This window comes from Myxine glutinosa, chromosome 14, assembly GCF_964187855.1.
Source record: "Myxine glutinosa chromosome 14, kmMyxGlut1.1, whole genome shotgun sequence".
NCBI classification, from domain to species: Eukaryota; Metazoa; Chordata; class Myxini; order Myxiniformes; family Myxinidae; genus Myxine; species Myxine glutinosa.
This window is the reverse complement of record NC_136274.1, coordinates 39,112,038-39,127,659: the sequence shown is the minus strand read 5'-3', so window position 1 is coordinate 39,127,659 and position 15,622 is coordinate 39,112,038. Positions and strand designations below refer to the sequence as shown.

General features: G+C 43.9%; 1 protein-coding gene across 10 annotated transcripts in view; it reads right to left on the bottom strand.

The window, feature by feature from the left end:
- Positions 1-15,622, bottom strand: part of SYNRG (synergin gamma) — a 93,279-nt gene that overhangs the window by 35,479 nt on the left and 42,178 nt on the right. For 9 of the 10 annotated variants that reach the window (XM_078768031.1, XM_068135635.2, XM_068135636.2 and 6 more), the window contains 5 exons: positions 12,395-12,484; positions 12,048-12,244; positions 11,637-11,852; positions 8,803-8,918; positions 5,235-5,398 (listed from right to left, as the gene is read on the bottom strand). In XM_078768031.1, coding sequence (XP_078624157.1) covers positions 5,235-5,398; positions 8,803-8,918; positions 11,637-11,852; positions 12,048-12,244; positions 12,395-12,484 — 783 coding nt within the window. The remainder of the gene's footprint in view (positions 1-5,234; positions 5,399-8,802; positions 8,919-11,636; positions 11,853-12,047; positions 12,245-12,394; positions 12,485-15,622) is intronic. The other variant, XM_068135640.2, reaches the window with a different exon arrangement.

Below are 15,622 nucleotides of genomic sequence, written 5' to 3'. Positions count from 1 at the left end.
AAACATCAGAGGAGTTTATACTGTTAGTTTTGAAGATGCCATGGACAATTGAATAAAGGATCTTTATTGTGGAATCTTACTTTGCCACAAAATCATTTGAACAAACTCAAACACGATTCAGAAAGAAGTTCAAGACCAGATTAGCCCCAGATAAATCCACTATTGCTCGATTGATATCGAAGTTTAAGCCCCATGGGACAGTACAAAATCTTAATTGCTCAAAGTCCAGTTGTTCGAGGAATGCAAGATCACCAGAAAACATCGACACAGTCCATGAGGCAGTTTTGAGGAGCCCCAGGAAATCGATGCGTCGCTGATCTCAAGGATTTAACTTATCTTTATCAAGTGCATAAATAATTCTGAGGCAAGAACTAAAAATGTACCCGTATCACATACAAGTGAATCAAAACCTACCTGACAATGATAATCAACTTTGTGTGACGATGTGCAAAGAAGAGGCAAACAATGGTTTGAGGAAAAAAATGTGTAGGAATCAAAATTTTATGAGTGTTGTGTGGTTTTCTGACAAGGCCCACTTTCTTTTAAGTGGTCATGTTAACTCTAAAAACAACGTGTTTTGGGGTTCTAGTTCTTCTGATGAACTTCTTGAAAGTCCGCTGCATTGACAGAAATGCACTGCATGGGTTTGCATAAGCAAATCTGGCATCATTGGGCCTTTCTGGTTTCACAATGAAGAAGGGAAATCGGTAACTGCAACCACTTAAAGTTATCCAGAAGTTGTGGGTTTCATTAGCAAGGAAGCATCACATCGACAGGGCTGTGCAATGGTTTCAGCAAGATGGGGCCACACCTCACACTTCCAACAGATCGATACAGCGACTACAACAGAAATTCAGTGATCGAATCGTCTCGAGAAGGACAGATATTGAATGGGCACCCCATTCTCTGGACCTCAAGCCACTTGACTTCTATCTTTGGGGTTACCTGGGGGATAGCATGTACCATGGGAGACCTCAGACTCCTGATGACCTCAAAAATGCAATTGCCACCAACGTCAATGCTATTCTGGTTCATTGATTCCATGCTCGTTTTCATTCCATGTTCATTAATTTAAATTGTCAATCAAACCCCAGAAATGGCCAAGCACACAAGAAGGCTCAGGTACAGTACAGTGGGCTCTCAATAATTTCAATCCAGCAACTACAACAGGGTAATAGTAGACCACTCTATCAACTGCAACATCAACAATTTGAATAGCCCTGGGAAATGTTACTTTTATTTTGTAGTAACTGCTGCTTCTCAGCAAAGGACAATGAAACCCAATGTCCAAAAGCTTATGTGCAACTAATGTGAGACTGGACTAATGGGTTATTCTATTTTATCATGCAACCAATGGGCTATTCCAATAACTGTTTTAGCTTAGATTTTGGGAGTTCAAACAGGAGGTGGTTATTGGAAGCAAACATGTTTTCTGGAGTTACTGGGGAGAGTCAGAGGACTGAAATAAGAGAGGGGGCTAGACTGGACGAGAGGAGTGAAACAACAAAGGCCACCAAGCTGTCTACATTGTAAGAGCACACAGGCCTTGTGCATCCGCCTCATTGCAGAAGATTCCAATAATTCCGAGGTCCCACAAATTCCAGGAGAGAATGCTGTGACACCAGGACAACAGCCCATATGACGAGAGTAGTACTTCATTGAGCTACAGACAAGGCTTGTAGGATGTGAATAGGAGTCATGAGGTTTTTTTCATGGAAGGCTTGGAACAACAGGGGATGCTGATGGTCTTCACGAGCTTTGGAGGCCAACTTTGTGATGCAGTCGACCCAAGAGAGGTCAAGGCCGAAAGTGAGGCCTAGAAGTTCATGACGTCTGAATCACTTCAGCAGCTGAAAATAGAAATAGGGGGGATTAGTTTGACGATACTTTCTGAGTGACAGGATTAATTGTGACAATATATTGTTGCGGTTTTGAAAGACCACGGTAAGTTACATCCAACACATAGAGGATCCCTGGAGTTTAGATATATCCACAGTATTTTGTTTAGTTACATTACCTCTCCTCTCGTATCAGTGGAAGGGAAAGATGTATTGTGAATGGAGTTAGAACTATCCCCATTGTTCTCTTCCTCGTTCTCAAACAAGTGGAACATGTCTTTCAATCCTGACAAATCTCACACTCTCACTATGTCTCTCCGAAAAGACCGACTGGACAACCCTCCCATCCACTTTCTCAACAATCCTCTCCAAGAAGTTCAGTCACTCAAGCTTTTGGGTCTCACTATCTGCCATGATCTTTCCTGGGAAAACCACATTTCCAAGCTAGCCTCCAAAGCCAGTCGCCGACTAGGCATCCTCCATCGTGCGAAGCTTCCTTGGCACACCTGAGCTCCTCACCACTTACAAGGCTTTTATCTGCAGCTCAATGGAATACTGCTCTCCCATCTGGGCTGGTGCTCCTGCTTCACACCTAGCTCGGCTTCATGCTATTGAAACCAAACCTTTCAGGATCATTGGAATCTCTCGCGATGAAGCTAACTCTGAGGGCCTTTCACTCACTTACCGCAGGCAGGTAGGTGGTCTTTCTGTCTTCTACCGACTCCTCCCTGGCCTAGCTTCCCCAGCTCTGTCTGTGCTCTGTCCCCTAAATATTCCTACATGTCGCACAAGAGCTGCCTGCAACCCTCTTATGGTTAAACTGTCAAAATCAAGACTCTCTAGTCACCTTCACTATTTCATTCCTCTTTTCTCCCGCCTCTGGAACAAACTCCCTCACTCTCTTCAATCCCACTCCTCCCTTCAGGTCTTTAAAACAGCCAGCTGTTCACCACCATCTCTTGTCTTCCCCCATCCAAAACCTTGATCTTTTCTACTGCCATTAATTCACCCCAGATCCACTTTTTTTGAAATAACGACTTTTTTCCTGGAAGTCCTTGCAGTGTCAATGTGTTTCATAAGTCTCTCACCCCCCCTCCCTTCCCATGCCTCCTTCCCCCAAGCCCTCTCCCTCCCACAGATCTCCCGATGTCCCTGCTCTCAAATGTTGTACTTGTGTGCTTCCCTCTCTCTCTCCCCATCTTGTCTCCCGCTCCCTTTATCTTATGTTTTATGTGTAAGTTTGTCTTTTTATGATTAATGTTTAGCTCTTACACGAGCCTCGATCTTGTATACAAAAAAAGGAAGAAAAAAAAAAAAAGGGTAAGATCTTTCTTGGCGACACTGCTTTTGCTCTGTCAATAACTGTTTTGCCTATAAATACCTGTGCTTTGCTAAAGGTTAGACAAGCTTTCCAAACCGCCCGATCGTCTCTTTCTCCATTGGTTTGACATTAGTGTGTAAATAGTGGATCGGAGTTTTGCCCAACTGTTCCGCTCGGCCGTTGAGAGCATGGTTCCCTATCCGAGGAGATCGATTTGCCGGGAAGGTAACGCGGGAATTGGTCGCGAGGACCCTACATTAATTAATCGTCTCAGACGGTGTCCGTGGTTGCCTAGAAACACGCCGTACCACAGAGTTACCTTCCGCTTGTTGGCTTCAGGGTCAAAGGTTGGGAAGCGGGTCTGAGAAGCCCCTCGTGAACTGGCTGGCAAGCCTCCAACAATATTTTCATGGATTGACAGACATATTCCATTTGTCAAATCAGCATCGAATCAATTGCAAATCTACTGAGGGCGGGGCAGAGCTGTAGTTTTCCTGATACTAGGATGGGGTACTGTGCGATGTCATTCGCAGTTATCTACAAAAAAAAGGAGACGCATTTCCAGAGTATTGGAGAGGTCATTTACATAGATAAGGAACATAAGTGAGCCCAATAAACTACCATGGGACACCACACTGGGAATGGAAAAGAGAGCGTTTCATTAACAGCAACACGATGACTGCATAAGTAGAAATGTCAGAAAGCCAGGAATGAAGGCGGCACCGTCTGCAGGCAGAGAGCTTGTCAGTTTAGGAGAACAACAGACTTTGTTGATTGTCAGAAATATATCCAAGGAGATTGTCTTTACATCTTGTCTGAGAAGGACACCAACCATTGCTGAGAGAGGAGCAGCAACATGTTGAGAGAGGAGCTGAGAGAAGAGCAGGAATCAAAACTGATGGTCAGAGATCAGGCTGTTTGAAAAGAGGAAAGACAATGCCTGCAGTTTCGTCTCCAATTGGCCGTTACGAATACATACGCCTTTCCAGGCCATAGTGGTTTGTCACCACATTCACAAGCATTTCTGCTTTTGCAGGGCATGGTTCCTCTTGAATTTTTTTTTTTCAGATGAAGGAGCTTGTAAATAAATCACAGCAGGAAAGGACATGAGGGGACAGTGGACATTATGAGAATTGCAAAAACATTAGTAGACAATCGGCACAAACAAATCTGAGTTCCATGCAATTTTGAGCCAGGATGTTTGGATTTAGACATTTCATATCAAAACTTCTTGATAATCGACATTACACATCGTTCATCCCAGATTATGACCGAAAAAGGGCTTTGGCAATTCGAATCCCCCTGTATTTATAAATTTCAAAAGTGCAAGTGTAGCAGTTTGTTGGTGCTGGTAAGACACCTCACAGTAATAGGTAATGATGGCACCACTATTCTGGCAGGGCTGAAGCCGAAAAGAACAAGCGTGCAACACATACGCACGCGTGCATGCAAGCGATCGTCTTGAATCGATGTGTTTTAACACACCGCACTGCTTTGTGAATTTGGCCGAAAAAGGCCAACCCCTGCTCTGCGGGGGGAAATGGCCTCTAAAGGTGGTTCACTGCTTTGTGCATTTTATCCAGTTTTTAGGTCACCTGGAATGAAGTTACGGGGAGCTTGTGCGATGGCACGTCATCCGTCCGGCTGATGGTACTGTGACCAAACTTGGCACAAATTATATTTGGTATGTAAAGTTTGTTCATGGCATTAAAAGTTTTTAATGAACTTTAATGTACCCCCCCCCCCCCCCCAACCCCCCAACCCCCAGATAGGTATTTTTTTGTTTGTTTAAAGTCTTATGATTATGTGTTATTATGATTCTACATGCTGTGCTGTCTTCTAGCAACCATTGATATCGAGTTTGAAATACCTTTAGTCAATGCAGTATACTGTTTATTCTACCAGGTGAGTGCCGGGGGTATTGCCCCCTACTTTTTTATACCCACTAGACATGTGTTGGATGGCTTATTTAATTCAGCAACAAGAGTAATGAACGTTAATGAACGAGAATTCTGTGAGCAAATGTTAATGAAGGAATAATAAGAAAAGAAGTGCAAACGAGTAAATTGGCGTACCTGGCACAATGCTTTCCCTGTCTGTCCTTACGTCGTCATCTTCGATATGTCTAAACACTGCATACTTGTCCTCAGTGGAAGTAGATACCATCGAGACAGGGAGCGTGGCAGCAGGGCCACAGGTTGCTGAGCAAACCGGAGTCACGGGCGAGCTCCAAGACAAGCTGAGGCACAATAAATATATTGTACAATGATAAAAAAATAAAATAACGCAGCCATCATAATCGAGAATTAGCAAGCGGCAGACCATATCCAATTACCCTGACACGCTGCCGCATCTAACTTTGCATGACCCATTTGGCTCACCTAGAATATACGAGTTTCCTGACAAGGAGCTTCAACGCATGAGGCCAGTAGGCCCATCGAGCCTGTGCAATGGTTGCCAACCCATGGTTTTTTTTTCCCATGCTCTATCCTATGAGCATCAATTAAGGAAGCAGCGTGTACCATTTTTAACGTTTGTTATGACTCGGCCGGGGTTCAAAATGCCGACCTACCAGACTCGGAGTGAATTCTCCAACCATGACGCCACCGAGTCTGCTTAAATATCAATATCAATCGGCCAACTTGAGCATACATTTTGCACATGTCAGGCTCATTACACTTCATATCCATAAACAGTTAAATATAATTGGAGGGGTTTATGAGAACACAATTAAACCCTCCCAGATCCCTTCCATTCGAAATATTGTTGACAGAGGATACATTTTTATTTTTCATTAATATCACTGCAGAAAACAATCCTCCCCCCCAAAGAGGAGTGTTATTTACAATGCAGCACCTGCGCAAGAACCACAACAAAATGGAGGCTTTAGATTCCCAACTCTGACCTCAGTGGGACTCGGATTCAGGACCAGAAAACTTAGAACCGACCTACCAACTGAACTATTGTGCTGCCTGATGTTGTTCAATTTGCACAAGTTCAACTTCCCCCAAAATCTTTTTATTTCGAATCCGCTGCTGTGGCATGTTCCACAAATGTCCTCGTAGAAATGTCAATCTACGTTGGTGATATGACAGGAGAGAACTACATCGGTAATCCCCCCCAAAAAAAAGTCAAGACAATTTATCGAGCCGACTGATACAGCTTTTGGCACACTTTCAAAAGCCTAATGAAGCTTAACTTCAGATCTCGACTTCAAGGTGAAAATAACAACTTCTCTGAACAAAGGAGTGAGGCCAGCCCAGAGAGAAGAGCAGTGCGCCATCGATCTACGGAGGAAAGCCTTTTACATTTCAAAGTTGGCCCCCAAAGCCAGCCGCCAAATGGACATCCTCCGTCGTGCAAAGTCCCTTGGGCTAGTGCCCCTGCCTCACACTTTGTCAAGCTTGATGTTGTGGAAACCAAGGCCTTCAGGATAATTGGAATTTCCCAAGATGAAGCTGAGTCCATGGGCCTATCACTTTCCCATCGCAGACTGGATGGTGGTCTCTCCATCTTTTACTGCCTCCTTTATGGTCTTGCACCCTCTGCTATTTCTGTGCTTTGTCTCTCCCCATCACCCCACCCTCCAGGTTTCTACAGGGTGGAAACGGTCCATGCACAACCTCTTTCTGGTGATACTCCCAAAATCCAGATTAACTGCTCACCTCGACTCGTTTGTTCCTCATTTTACCCACCCATACAACAAACTTCCACATTCTCTGCAATCTCATTCTTCCCTCCAGGTTTTCAAGACAGATCTTGTCCACCCTGTTCATCTTCCTTTGCCCCTCTTCCCTTATTCATCCGCTTCCTTTATTTCGTCCCTTGGCCCTGTTGTTGGTGTTTCCCCCTTCGCTTTAAATGCTGCTCCTTTTGTTATGTTGCATCCTGATCCATTCTGGGTTCTAGCTCTTCCATGAGCCTCGACTATGTACACAAAAATAGGAACAGTATGGTTCAATCTGTGGTTCCAATCTAAATATTCAGCACAACTCTTGTCAACATGAAATATGATATCTTGATGACACATTAACAGCCCAAGAGGTAAATGTAATATCTTGCACTTGTCTGAGGCCCCTATGACCCTGCAATGAAATACATTGGGGAGGAAATTAACTTTGAAAATCAGATGTACAAGGTGCATCTTCGCCCTGCAAAACAGGATGCATTCTTCCCGACATATGCCCACAGTCGATTAATGGGGTTCCTCCATTTGGTGTTGGCTCGTGTTATTAGACCGAAACCTCTCGGCCTCTGCTGGGTGAATTGAAAGGACCAGTGCTATATCAATCAGGGCTGTGACTTGACAGTACCTATGTACAACTTATTGATTTTATAAATGTATTGCTCGAAGTAGAGGGGAAGCTTGCCAAGTTTCTGATTCTGTTCAGTAAGAGCCAACAGCTTCAGTTCCCAACATTGACGCAGAGTTGTCTCCATATCACCCATTTCTCTTGGAGAAGAGTCAGGAGGTGTTGGACAACATGGCTTGTGGACCTCCTCTCTGGTCGAAGGCAACGTGTGGCCCTGAATGGAATTCTCTCATCTCCTCTTCCTGTTCAGGCTGGAGTTCCCCAATGCAGTGTTCTGGGTCCTGTGCATTTTTTGGTATTTATCAATGATCTCTCCGACTCTCTGGAAAATCCTCTCTATCTTTTTGCTGATGACTCCACCCTCTGCAGCTCCATATCTCAACCCAAAGATCGGCAGTCTGCAGCCTCTTCACTCTCTGCAGACCTGGACAATATCACAAACTGGTCAAACAAGTGGAACATGTCTTTCAATCCTGACAAATCTCACACTCTCACGATGTCTCTCCGAAAAGATAGTCTAGAAACCCCTCCCATACAATTTCTCAACAATCCTCTTGAAGAAGTTCTGTCACTCAAGCTTTTGGGTCTCACTATCTGCCATGATCTTTCCTGGGAAACCCACATTTCCAAGCTGGCTTCCATAGACAGTCACTGACTGGACATCCTCCGCCGTGCGAAGTCCTTTCTGGGCACTTCTGAGCTCCTCACCACATACAAAGCTTTCATCCGCAGCTTGATGGAATACTGCTCTCCCCTCTGGGCTGGTGCTCCTGCCTCACACCTAGCTCGGCTTTACGCTGTAGAAACCAAAACTTTCAAAATCATTGGTATCTTCCACGAAGAAGCTGATTCTGAGGGGCCTTTCACTCGCTCACCACAGGCAGGTTTGGTGGTCTTTCTGTCTTCTACCGACTCCTCTCTGGCCTTGCTCCCCATGCTCTGTCTGTGCTCTGTCCCCCAAATATTCCTTCAGGACACACACGATCTGCCAGCAACACTCTTCTGCTGAAACTGCCTAAATCAAGACTCTCTGCTCACCTTCACTCTTTAATTCTTCTTTTCCTCCGCCTCTAGAACAAACTCCCACACTCTCTTCAATCCTACTTCTCCTCCAGGTCTTTAAACCAGCTTTTCACCACCATCTCTCATCTTCCCCCATCCAAAACCTTGATCTTTTCTACCGCTGTTAATAAACCCCAAATCCACCTCTTTCAATGTCCGACTTCTTTCCTGAAATTCCTCGTGGTGTCCATTTGTTTTACACCGTGTACCAAATTAGTGATTACGATAATATAGTTAAAACTGAGAAACAAGGAAAGAAGAAACCTACGGGGTGTCTGGAAGAGATGAGCAGGACCCGCCGGCAGCTTGAAAGTCCCCAAAGCTGTCTGATGATGTGACCGCAGCCCCCTGAAAATCCTGAAACTCATCTGAGTCTGGTGATACCTGCAAATGGTAGGACATGAGCATGGTATTGGCAATGTTGAACCTCAGCATGACACAAAATGACGTTTACTTCACAACAGCACACGATGCAAACCGACAGTCGTCAAAACTACAATTCTCTTCATTAAAAATACTCCCATCTCAATTTCATGGAAACAAACAATATGCTCGATACAAGGGACATGTCATAACGAAACGAGTGCAAATTTACACCGAATGTCTTTTCAGTACTAATTCATCAGAATCTGGCCATTTTCACGTTGTTGCCGTTTTGGACAGCTAATCTTTTCTGCTTTCTGTCTGTGCAGTTTTAACTGGTATAAAGCTCTATTCTTCTTCATCCGTATGCAGCACAAGGCTGTGGGGCACCATCGTTGGCTGCAAGTGTGGCTGTGCCGCTGATGCAATGCCCTCTGCTGGTTATGGCAGGAAATTGCAATTTGCTCAAAGTGCTGGCGATAGCTCGCCTACTTTTTGCAAAGGACACCATGGCATCGTTAACACGTCCACCAATGAATGCCGGCAGAAAGGATGCCAGTTTATAGCTGTGTCGGGATTCAAACCCAGGCTAGACAACTTCAGATTGAGTGTGCCTACTTCTGGGCCATCTGATCAGCCCGAAAAGCGTGTCCGATAAGTGGCTTCGGAAATGATCCGGTTTGTCGACCGATATAAGTGATTCACCGATATAAATTCCAATTCCAATATTGCTGGAAAGCTGGCCTCCCATTCCAACCATAGCTTGGGCATCCTTTGTCATTCCAATAATTCCTTGAAAAACAGAACTACTCACATTTGACAAGGCCTTTATTCACAGTTCAATGGAGTTTTGCTATTCCTTATTGGCTGGCTTCCCCACCTTCTATCAATCTCTCCTGGATTCTGAAGAATCTAAGTGTCTCAACATGATAGGTATCTCCCGTGATGATGACCTGGTGCAATGGTGCATACACAAGGCTGGTGTCATATTCCCCTTCGATTATAGATTTGTGAACAACCATCCTCCACGATTACAGCCAACTTGGGCAACACCTTGTGGGGCAGTCACATGCATCCTGAAGCCAGAATTTCTTTGAAGCTAGCACCTTCTTTGCATAAAAATATGATCCACCGAGTTGTTCCACCAACCGCTTGATGCTGCGTTTTAAAAAGATTCATAAATGTGCCATTGCAAACTTCTTCATTATTCAGTGACGGATGTTATGTTTTTACCACTGTTTGCTTGCTTGTATGTCTGTGAGCATGATATCCCAAAAAGTTGTGAACAGATTTAGATGAAATTTGGTGCACAAGGTGTGTGACAAGGACGAATTTATTTGATTTTGGTGAAGATCCGGATCCGGATTCTAGGATATTTTAAAGTGATTCTTCACCATTGAGAGATGGGGCCAAAAAACTATATATAGCATGATATTTAAAAGGTTGGACAGATCCAGACGAAACTTGGTGGATGAGTTGGTCAGGTGACAAGAACGAGCCTATAGGATCTTGGTTCAGGTCCGGATGCAGATCCGGCCTATCAGTGGGATGCAAAATGTAAACTGTTCAGCCTAGTGGAGGTATGGGCTCCACCGAATGCCATCATATTTAGACTCTGAAACAACGTCATACTACGAAAAAAATGACACATTACAAGCATACGTCTCAGCTTATGTGCAACAAACCATGTCGGTAGGGGGCAACAAAATACTGAACTTTCAATAAATATTTGAACTCCCATCATAAGTATGCCAAACATTCTGGAGACTTTCTTCATTATAAATACTCATGACTAAGGTGCACATGCAGAATATTGTGCAAATAGAACCGAATTAAATAAATGAGAATTAAATAACTAGAGCTTCCAGGGAAGCAGAACTCAACTGAACTGACTGGACAACTTTAAAGTAGGTCAGTTGTCTGTACTAGATTTGACTTAAGATAGCAACCTACCTTGTGTGGTAAGAGTCTCACACACCAAGTTTGATCAAAATCCATAAATATTTGTGGACGTTAAAGTCTTAACGTCGTTTCGGAGCTGAAAACAATATGGCGGCCTATGGCGGCCATTTTGTGACGGATTGGGTTGGAATGCAATAGCAACCTACCTTGTGTGGTAAGGGTTAAACATTCTAAGTTTGATCAAAATCTGTTAATATTTGTGGACGCGAGAGTGTCAACGTCGTTTTCATGACCAAAAACAAAATGGTGGCCTAAGTCCGCCATTTTTTTACGTATCGGGCTGAAATGTAATACCAACCTGGTCCTTGGGGTAAGGATGCTGCATGTCAAGTTTGATCAGAATCGGTTGATATTTGTGGACGCTGGAGTGTTAACGTTGAAAAGTTAACGGACAACAGACGACGACGACGACGAGACGACGGACGCCGGAGGGTTCAGTATGTGATGAACTCAACTGGATGGTGTATGGATGGTCCAGTTGAGTTAAAAATAAAAATAAATAAATAAAAATAAATTTTAAAATTAGAATTGAATTTTAAAAACAATAATAAATTAAATCATTTTCATAGATAAATTTGGCATTTTGATATTTTCTGAGAACCCCAATGTCTTCCACATTAATCCGAGAACCACACGTACTATCATCATATATTTGACATCACTTCAAAACATGTTTTCTGAGATCTGCTAAATGCACACATCTCAAAAATGATTTCTGGTGACTTCAAACTCATTTCGTTACAGAAAAACACATTCACTACTGGTACAGTTCCCTACCTTGGCTTGTGTAATAATAAATGGTGCTGAGAGACTTGTGCTTGGTTCTGAGGGACTGTAAGAAATGGTGGGTGGAGCCACGACGGTGCTAATGGGTACAACGTGAGCAGGGCTAGAAGTTGAGAGGCTCTGATTTGCCGCTGGAAAGTTGAGCGTTGGCACCGGTGGAGTCGGGTACTGAGCCAAGCACTCAAGACTCGCAACAGGAAGTCCACTCTGAAAGTAAAACAGGGAAAGCGATTATCATTGCTGATGTGACAAAAGCTCTTATGGACATTTTGCATCGAATTATAGAGTATCGAGATTTATAAAATGAGGCTGGCATGAGCGAGCAGAGAGACAGGGCAAACAAATAAAGTGAGGAAGCGAGCATGAAAGTGCGTCTTGGATACGTGTTTGCCACACAAATACCTGAGCTACAGCAACCAGTGCAAGGATGGCAAAAAGCTCATTGCGTGCGAGCTGTCCCGGCACGGCTCTGTTTGCAATGCTCCAGATAACACCCAAGGTTTCTCGTGGAAGACCAGAGGAAAGCAGTAATGGGTACAGTCGAGTCGTATCTATGCCTTTGGGTGACGTAGTCAACTCGAGTACATGCCTGTAAACACCTAGTTTCAAGTGAAAGGAGTACAGACAAAAGCAAGTACGGAATATGGGGGAAGGGAAAGTGACAATGTGAGCAAGACTATGAGGACACGGACACACAGACACAGGCACAGGCATGGACACACAGACATGGACACAGACACACACCCTACCAGGCACCATGCTATCATTGAACAGCCAAGCTGGAGGTGTTGTTTTTGCAGCATCCCGAGAAGAGGACGAGGCAGATGTTGGCTGAGCAGCTTCAGATATGAAGCAGGTCGAGATTAGGAAGGGGACAACAATGGGTAATATTTTAGACTCGTACTTTAACTTACTTCAGAACTGCACTTAACCATTATCTCAGAAATACAAATTAGTAATTTGAAAAAAAATAATTATGCGGCGACAATATATTACAGAATAGCAAAAGTGATGTGAATTACAGAGTAGCAAAATTAGAGTTTACAGAGCAGCAAAAGTGATGTCAAAAGAAAAGTGACAACCCATTCCCAGTGATGAAAAGTTTAAATTAATCCATCAGTTTAAATTATTTCATGAACATCAAAAAGGTTTATAGTGTTGCAATCCGGCGCATGTTATATACACGACATGATCAAAAGTATGTGGACACCCCTTCGAATTAGTGAATTCAGCCGTTTCAGCCACACCCATTGCTAACAGGTACATATAATCAAGCACACAGCCATGCAATCTCCCAAGACAAACATTGGCAGTAGAATGGGCCGTACTGAAGAGCTCAGTGACTTTCAACGTGGCACCGTCATGGGATACCACCTTTCCAACAACTCAGTTCGTCAAATTTCTGCCCTGCTAGAGCTGCCCTAGTCAACTGAAAGTGCTGTTATTGTGAACTGGAAACATCTAGGAGCAACAACTCAGCCACAAAGTAGTAGGCCACACAAGCTCACAGAACGGGACTGCCGAGTGCTGAAGCGCATAGTGTGTCAAAATCGTCTGTCCGAGGTTGCAACACTCACTACCGAGTTCCAAAATGCCTCTTGAAGCAACGTCAGCACAACTGTTCATCGGTAGCTTCATTAAATGGGTTTCCATGGCAGAGCAGCCGCACACAAGCCTAAGATCACCATGCGTAATGCCAAGCGTTGCCTGGAGTGGTGTAAAGCTCACCGCCATTGGACTCTGGAGCAGTAGAAACGCGTTCTTTGGAGTGATGAATCGCGCTTCACCATCTGGCAGTCCGACGGACAAATCTGGGTTTGGCGGATGCCAGGAGAACGCTTCCTGCCCGAATGCATAGTGCCAACTGTAAAGTTTGGTGGAGGAGGAATAATGGTCTGGGGCTGTTTTTCATGGTTCGGGCTAGGCCCCTTAGTTCCAGTGAAGGGAAATCTTAACGCTACAGCATACAATGACATTCTAGATGATTGTGTGCTTCCAACTTAGTGGAAACAGTTTGGGGAAGGCCCTTTCCTGTTTCAGCATGACAATGGCACCGTGCACAAAGCAAGGTCCATGCAGAAAAGGTGTGTCGAGATTGGTGTGGATGAACTTGACTGGCTTGCACAGAGCACTGACATCGACCCCATCAAAAACCTTTGGGATGAATTGGAAGGCAGACTGCGAGCCAGGCCTAATCGCCCAACATCAGTGCCCGGCCTCACTAATGCTCATGGCTGAATGGAAGCAAATCCCCACAGCAATGTTACAACATCTAGTGGAAGGCCTTCCCAGAAGAGTGGAGGCTGTTATTGGAGCAAAGGAGTGGGGATTACCTAGGCATTTTGATGAAATCAGATTGCCAAGGCATTTTGGAGCGCAATGTTCAACCCAGTGTCAGAAAGCTGGGTCTACGTCGAAGGTCATGGGTCTTGCAGCAGAACAATGACCCCAAACACACTTCAAAAAGCACCCAGGAATGGTTCAAGGCAAAACGCTGGACTGTGCTGAAGAGGCCAGCAATGAGTCCAGATCTAAATCCCATTGAACACCTGCAGGGAGATCTGAAAACAGCAGTTGGGAGAAGGCACCCTTCAAATCTGGGAGAACTGGAGCAGTTTGCACAAGAAGAGTGGACCAGAGTGCCAGTACAGAGGTGAAGGAAACTCATTCATGGCTAGAGGAAGTGCCTGACTGTAGTTATTTTGTGCAAAGTCTGTGCTACCAAATATTAAGTCGAATTTTATCAATGCCATTTCTTTTCATTTTCTGATGTAAAAGGATATATTAAGTTCTGAATCAAAAACAAAGGTTCTGTAATATTAACAGTGAAATAAAGAATTGTGGAGACTAAATACTTTTATCAGTTTCAACTTATCTTTCAAGAAAATTGTGAGTTATTTGAAAAAAGTGCAAGGGTGCCAATTACTTTTGGCCACGACTGTATGTATGTGTATGTGTGTGTGTATATATATATATATATATATGTATATATATCTCAGAACCCGAGAGCAGACCGCAATATATATATACAGTCATGTGAAAAAGTAAGTACACCCCATGTAAAGTTTTGACTTTTTCAACATATTTCAACATACAGCTATTTGATCTTCATTTCAACAATATTGATAGATAAAGGTGATATAAGACAACAAATATCATGAAACATTTACATTTTGTAGTCCATTGTATAATTTAAATAAACATAAATGCAAATTTCGCATGTGGAAAAAAGGAAGTACACCCCGACATTTATCACAACTTCAAATACCTAAAATTAGAATCAGGTGCACCAGCTCAGGTGCAAATGATTAGAACATCGTCAGAGAGGATCTTGGAGGAACCTGTCTCATTTAAACCTCAGACATTTAGTTTGGTTTGCTCTTTGTTGTTGAAGTGCGTGGCATCACTATGCCGAGATCAAAAGAGATCTCTGAGGCCTTCAGAAAGAAGGTTAGAGATGCCTACGAGCCTGGGCAGGGATTTAAAAAGATCTCCAAACAATTTGAAATCAATCATTCGACTGTCCGAAAGATCATCTACAAGTGGAGAAGATTCCAAACAACTGCCAACTTGTTCAGGCCAGGCCTACCCAGCAAGTTCAGCCCGAGAGCAGACCGCAAGATGCTGAAAGAAGTCTCTAAGAACCCCAGAATGTCATCACGGGACCTACAGGGAGGCTCTTGCCACTGTTGATGTCAAAGTGCACGAGTCTACCATTACAAAGAGGCGGCACAAATTTGATCTACATGGGACGTGTGCCAAGAGGAAACCTTTGCTGTCCAGAAAGAACATCAGGGCAAGACGAAAGTTTGCCAATGAACACCTAGGCAAAGATCAGCACTTCTGGAACAATGTGCTCTGGACAGATGAGTCAAAGGTAGAGCTATTTGGCCACAGTACCAGAAGACGTGTTTGGCAAAAACCAAAGACAGCATTTGATCACAAGAACCTGATGCCAATTGTAAAGCATGGTGGTG